This window comes from Cyphomyrmex costatus, unplaced genomic scaffold (assembly GCF_001594065.2).
Source record: "Cyphomyrmex costatus isolate MS0001 unplaced genomic scaffold, Ccosl1.0 scaffold681, whole genome shotgun sequence".
In the NCBI taxonomy this organism is placed as follows: Eukaryota; Metazoa; Arthropoda; class Insecta; order Hymenoptera; family Formicidae; genus Cyphomyrmex; species Cyphomyrmex costatus.
In genome coordinates this window covers 3,712-11,342 of record NW_017280246.1, presented here as the reverse complement: position 1 = coordinate 11,342, position 7,631 = coordinate 3,712, and the positions used below count along the sequence as shown (strand labels likewise).

At 30.0% G+C, this 7,631-nt stretch overlaps 1 protein-coding gene across 1 annotated transcript; it reads right to left on the bottom strand.

The window, feature by feature from the left end:
• Nucleotides 1-30: 30 nt before the first annotated feature.
• Nucleotides 31-628, bottom strand: LOC108780114 (uncharacterized; the record flags this gene model as incomplete). Its single annotated transcript, XM_018547707.1, has 1 exon — nucleotides 31-628. A coding segment is annotated over exon 1 (598 nt), but the record flags the coding sequence as incomplete, so codon positions are not given.
• Nucleotides 629-7,631: the final 7,003 nt, after the last annotated feature.

Here is a 7,631-nt window from a genome sequence, read left to right as displayed (position 1 = left end):
TTTGTTTAGCGCGATTAATTGGCAAATTGCTGTTGTATCGCTCCATTTGTTTAGCGCGATTAATTGGCAAATTGCTGTTGTATCGCTCCATTTGTTTAGCGCGATTAATTGGCAAATTGCTGTTGTATCGCTCCATTTGTTTAGCGCGATTAATTGGCAAATTGCTGTTGTATCGCTCCATTTGTTTAGCGCGATTAATTGGCAAATTGCTATTGTATCGCTCCATTTGTTTAGCGCGATTAATTGGCAAATTGCTGTTGTATCGCTCCATTTTTTTGGCTCGATTAATTGGCAAATTTCTGTTGTATCGCTCCGTTTGTTTAGCGCGATAATGTTGTGGATTTTGATGATATTTATCACGTTTTTTAACACAATAATGTTCTGAATTCTCTTTATATAAACAACGTCTTTTAAAACGTTTATTTTCTAAGTTCTGCTCGTCTAAGCAACGTTTTTTATTGCAATTAATATTATCCGACTCTTCCTGATTTTCGGAATACTCCTTGTTATTATCACATTTATTACTATTTGGATTAGTCCGAGTATTATTATGTGTATATTTAACTATTTCTTTTATTAAAATTTCCTTTGAAACACTTTGTGTTAACTGTCTATTTTGTTCAGTCATAATATTATTGTATGTATGTGTAACTACTTCTTTTATTACATCCTTTGAAACATTTTGTGTAAATTGCATATGTTTAATATCATGATTTTTTTTCAAATCTTTTTGATTTTCAGAATATTTATTATGTTGTTCAGTCTGAACATTATTAATTTCTTTCGAAACGTTTTGTGGTAATTGTACTTCTTTAGTCATATTTCGAAGCGTTTGTAAAGCATTATTATCACAAGATTTCCTTAATGATTGATGACGTATTGTACGTTTACGAGTCGCTTCAAATTCTCTTGCTCTTATTACTGCTATTGGAAGTACTTTTTGAGCATATTGTGGATCTTGAGGGAAATGCTCAATTACATTTGTTTTGAGAATTTTTATTAAATGCGAACGCATTAACTCATGTTCATATTTCACTTTATCAGATTTAATGTTAAATAATAATGAAATCGCAAAAGCTATTGCAAAAACACCACAATCACTATAGTTCGGTTGACATTGCACAGTAGGAAATTTTATTTTATCAAAATTATACATTGGGAATAATCTTTTTAAAAATTGTTCGTGATGTTTGTGCAAAGTTTTATTATTTAAGGAATCATATATAAATATATTTTTTCTATCATAATAGCTACACACCCAATGTCCATCTGATGGACCAGATGAACTGTGTAATATTTGTATGTGCTTTTTATGTATCGGAATTGGTCGTATAGTATCAGGTATTTGTATTTGCAATGTATTAGCAGGCGTGTAGTCTGAACAATTTCGTAAAATTTGGTGAAAATGTTCTATATGTTCGTCTGTAAGCCATTCACCTCGTTTAATTATGTCTCTATTGGCAGACGTTAAAATAATATTCTTTGTGTGTATACTACACATTTTAATACAAATAGTCGAACAATACTATTTCTTAACAAATATATATATATATATATTGGCGCACAGCAGCCTCTTATTGGCGCACAGCAGCCTCGTATTGGCGCACAGCAGCCTCGTATTGGCGCACAGCAGCCTCGTATTGGCGCACAGCAGCCTCGTATTGGCGCACAGCAGCCTCGTATTGGCGCACAGCAGCCTCGTATTGGCGCACAGCAGCCTCGTATTGGCGCACAGCAGCCTCGTATTGGCGCACAGCAGCCTCGTATTGGCGCACAGCAGCCTCGTATTGGCGCACAGCAGCCTTATTTATATTTCTCTCTTAACTTACTTTTCTTCTGAACCTGCAAAAGTAAAAAAGATAAATGATTAAAACAGATGTTTAAGAATGTTTCTTGTTATAAACTATAGGGAACTCTTTGTCTCGTCAAAAGGAAGAGGGAACTCTAATCTGAACTCACTAATACTATAGTTGGGGTGCTAACTTAACACACCCTTTAAAAAGTAACTTCAATGCTTAATATCTGAAAAACTATAACAGACCGCCACCTAATTGTTAAGGTAAAGTTGCTCAGAATCATGACCTTGACAACTATGTCAAGGTCAAGGTCATCGGAGCTGGGTCCCTAAAAGTAAATATTTACTAGTCTTCCATCATTTTGCAAATTGGATGAATTTCTTAGATATAAAAATAGGATCGGAGAATCATCTTCGACTTGTACAAAGAAACAATTCAGGGAGATATCTCAAGTTCAACTCAAATCATCCAATATGCTATAAAAAAAGTATAATAACATCCTTAACCCTTGCACATCCAAAATTTTACACCAAAAATATCATATACTTTACACCAAAAACATCATTAGCATACAATTTAAACGATAAAAAGAATACTGATAAAGAAAATACATTAGATTAGTACCTTACTTAAATAACATCTTTGAAAAATTTAAGAATATAATATTATTAATAATAAAAATTGCAGCATTACTTAAAAACCTATGAGTAGCCTAAACAAATTCATAAAAACAGAAAATGACAAATTATAAAACAGATAACACAAATGTCATTTATAAAATAATTGCTCAGATCGAGCATCAAGCAGTAGTGGAGGGATAAGAGGCAGCATCTGCAAGAATCGGCTCGAAATGTGCAAGCACTGGCTTAAGCCGGTATTCATAGTAAATTCTTATATTCAAGACCGTCTTAAGTTCAGTCTTGAGGTGTTACGAACCAATCAGAGGGCCGCATTAGCATCTTAAGACATTACTTAAAGCAGTCTTGAAATGACTATGAATACCGGCCTTAGACTGTGTAGCTCATATGTAGGACAGACCATAAGAAAATTAAAAACCAAAATAAGACAGACATAAAATACTAATCACTAACTCAATCAAAATCATCATCAAATGGACTGGGATAACATTTATATTTTAGATTCGGAAACTTCTTTTTATAAAAGATCAATCTCAGAAATCTTTTCACCGATTTACATAACGATTTATAGTTTAGACCATCTCTACCATTCTCCAAAGTTACAAGATCTGATTGGAAATATGTGAAATCAACTCATCAAATTGTTAAAATATAGGAAAATTCAAACATTAATTTTATCTTAAACTAATGACAAATAAATCAAATTGTTTCGTCTTAAAATTATATTCTAACAAAAACAGAATACAACACTGAATTCAAGAAATGCGTTATAATTTTTTATAACAGTGAAGCTTTGCGATTAACTTACTACATCTAACGAATTAAAATTGAAATTTAAAGAGATTCTTATGAAATTTAGGGAGATTCTTATACTTGTAATAATTGTTTATATCTAAAATTTTAAAATTGAGACACAAGGAGATTCTTATACTTGCAATAAGTGTTCTAATTCTTTTTTTATATTATTTATTTGCTGAGTAATTACAAAAATATAGACACAGAGAAACATTCTCAAACATAAATCCCATAATATCAAACTAAATTGGTTATTTACAACAAAAAAAACAATATAAATTATCAATTGAGAACCGACACTAGTTAGTAATGTGTAACAATTTAAAAAAAATGAAAGCACTTTTATTATACAATTTTAGTATTTCCTGTCGATTGAGCGTATGTAGAACTTGATCGGTTCAGCCGTTACTGAGATCTGATCATCTCGACTCCGAAAAATTCTCAGTTTCGCGTAAAGGAGGCACGGCAGTGTCGCGCGCTTGGCTTAGCGCCGAGACACTACCGTGTCTCCAGATTCTAAAAAAATAAAGTCTAAACGTTTCGACATAGATTTTGGTCCTCTTCAGTACAATTACATAAAGAAATGAGATATAGAATGTGTGTCTTATTAACTTAAATAGATAAAACTTACATCCGCGAAAAACCGAAATTTTAACCTTTCTACGCTCGATAAAAGGCTTATCATATAAGCTAACTGAAAAGGAAACTTTTCAGACATTATTTCTCTCGCCTAAATGAAGGTATTTAGCAATTTATAGCTTCGTCGGAATTTTTTCATTTTTACGCCCTTTTTTGTTCTAAAGTGACTGAATTATTATGACGAATTTTCGTTTCGCGAAAACGTAAAGTTGACACCCCAAAATTACAAATCATGTTATTCTGCATTTAATTATCAGAACACTTTTCGAAACCTATCAGGAACTATAGAACTCTTTGGAAAAGAGCCAGAACTCTATTAATAACATCAAAATTTTGAAAATGGGGTGCCAGCTTCACAGAGGTGAGGTCACTCAAGATCATGACCTTGACAACATATATATGTTAAGATCAAGGTCATCGGAGCGGGGTCCCCTATTCTGTATATTTCCAAATTTTTTAATTTATTATTAAGTCGAGTAGTTGGTCGAGGTGCTGGTCGAGGTCGTGGTGGAGGTGGTGGTCCAGGTCGTGGTCGAGGTGGAACAACAAACATCTATATTCAATACTAAACGTAAGTATAGTTATTTCAAACTATAGTTCAAATTTCCAATTCAAGATTTTCAATACAAGATGGATATTTGAATGGAAAACTGTTCATAAAACGCCAGCTTTATGTAACATTACATTGAACAGTATGTCTGATACAGAGATTCAAATACATTATTAAGTAAGTGATTTTATTGATAAAACATAACAGAAATATTTTTTATATTCTTGTCTCTGTTGCAGATGCCGTTGTTCCTACTATACTATTTTCTAGTGTGTATGTAAAATGTATTACAAATACAAATCAGAAATATCTTTCAAAATGTCCAAATTTTATATGTAATATTTCTGAAATTAGTCTTTTATTATAGTTATGTTCTATATCCATAATATTTTAATGTTTTTCCCATCAAAAATATGTTTGTGTTCTGTAATGTGTTCAGAAATCACCATACCTGTTGATGTAACCAGTTCTTCAATTCTTCAAACAATAAAATAATAAAAAAGAAAAATTTTTTGTAATTCCATACGTCAAAGGTATCTCAGAAAAGGCTACTACATTTATAAACAGAATAGTTATGTCAATAGGTTATCGTTCTTAATTTTCACAGTTGCAAAGCTGCTTTTTCTGCTGAACGCAGCCATTGATTTCTGAAGACACGGTAATGTCTCATTAGCATTACTCCAGGTGTACCACGAGGACGTTACGCGGTCGGACTTGAAACTTCGTTTTCTGTGTATTAATGTATACATATACCTAATATCAGTGGCAGAAATACAGGTTTTTAGAGAAAGACCTGAAAATTTAAATCGTTACATATAAAAGAGTAAAATAGAGGTTTAAATCTCATTTCATGATCATGAAAGACACCGGATTATTGGAAGAAGCTTATACGAATATTCTAAAAAATATTTCTGACCAATAAAATGTAAATATTTCTGTTATATTTTACCGATTACCGATAAGATCAGTTACTTAATAATATATTTGAATCTCAGTATCACACATATTATTCTCTCAGTCGACACTGTGACTTTAGCAAATTAACATCGTATATTAATTATGGTGAAATTCTTTCCATTGCTGGGGACATGTTAATCGTGACATTACAAGTTTTTATCAGTATAATCTTAAAATAGATAAATTTTAATAAAAAAAAATTATTACATCATATTCAGGCTATTGAAAAAATTGTACTTAACGAGATTCTCACAGCAAACAAATAATTTCAGTTATTATTAATTAATTTACACAAGAGAAGACTGTGAATCGAAACTATACTGTTTAGTATTGTTATTATTCAAAATTATTATATTGAATTCAATTATATAGATATATCATACATATATACCTTACCTTGATGCGTTCAGCAGACTCAAAAGTTTTGTCACTTCTTCTTCTTCTTCTTCTTCTTCTTCTTCTTCTTCTTCTTCCTTGTAATGTATCAGAGCTATAAAAAATAGTACCAAATTTATTTGTAATATATTAAAAAAATTTTTTAATAGATCCACTAAACCGTTAGAGAGTAATTATTATTATTATGTACCTTGATGTTTGCGTTCAGCAGACTCAAATTATCACTTCTTCTTCTTCTTCTTCTTCGTGATGTATTAGAGCTATTTCAAAAATAGTACCAAATTTATTATCTTCTGTAATATATTTAAAAAATGTTTAAGTAGATCCACTAAACCGATAGAGAGTAATTATTAAATATGTTAAAATTTTAGAGAACGTAAATGTAGATTAGAAAGAAACATACAATAACGGACCTGAAGTCATATCACAGATAGAACATACTATGTATATATAATTAACTTTATAATAAAAGTACATAAAAATGAATAAATATTCTTTTTTTTACGTCATATATGTTTCTTTCTACCTGAGACACCGGAGGGAGTTATTAAAAAAAAAAAAAAAAACTTTGTAATATTCTTTGTAAACATAAAATTAATTATTTACAGATTTTAAATTTTAAACAAAATTGTTAGTCAATTTAAAATGGCAACAAAAGATCTAGCAAGATTGTCAAATATTAATTAAAATAACAACGTTTTATTTATAGATTAATTAACTTTATTAATATAGATAAATATAGATAGATGATTTAACAGTTCAGATTATAGTAATTACACGTTCAGCATGACCATACTGGTAATTGTAAGTATAAGTAATTAGCTAATTTAACCATTTGAATTATAAATAATTTATTGGTTATTTGTAAAAGTAAAAAGAAATAAACAAGAAGGAAGAAGCCAATAACGGTCAAAGCTGGATCACAATGCTTATTATTTATATATACTGCTTATGTAGTCCCCTCATAAATCGCGACGCTGGGCATGTATTTAAAATACTTTTATTTAAAACACAGTTTTCGCAATAAAAGTAGATTTTATATTTTATATTTCAGCGGTGTACATGAAAGTATTATGTATTTTGTATTTAAATTAAAAGGTTGAGAGCTTCATGTATTTCATAATATAAATAATAACATTAATTGTCATTCTTAGTATTTAAAATACAAAATACAAAATACTTTCAATCTTTCATTACTAATCCTAAAAGATACAAAATATAAAATACTTTTATACTTCCATAAAATATAAAATGCAAAATATTTTCATGTACATACACTGAAATAAAAAATACACGATACAACAATTGTCTAACAAATATCGTTTTCAAAAATAAAATTATTTTAAATATAATACATGCCCAGCCCTGGCTGATAGTTTTTCTGCATTGACGCATTACTACCGCAGTAATATCACGAATTTAATTGATTAACAATTTTTGATGCTCATAGCATCATGGATCTTATTAATGTTTTGAAAGACATGTTAAAATCTGAAGATGATCACCAGTAAGGCATTGTAGTGGAAACCTACCTTAAACGCCTGTGTAAATTATTAAATCAAGATTCTATATAAAAAGATATACAAAAATTGTTAATCAATTAAATTCGTGATATTACTGCGGTAGTAAATATGTATGCATCAATGCTGAAAAACTATCAGTGTCGCGATTTATGGGGGGGACTACATATATAAGTAGTAGAATATATAAATTCATACATAATTATAATAAGCATTGTGATCCAGTTTTGACCGTTATTGGCTTCTTCCTTCTTCTTGTTTATTGTTTATCAACTGTACGATCCTAAAAAGATTTTAATATTTGTTTAAAAAAATATGTAATTTTTAGTAGTAGTATGTA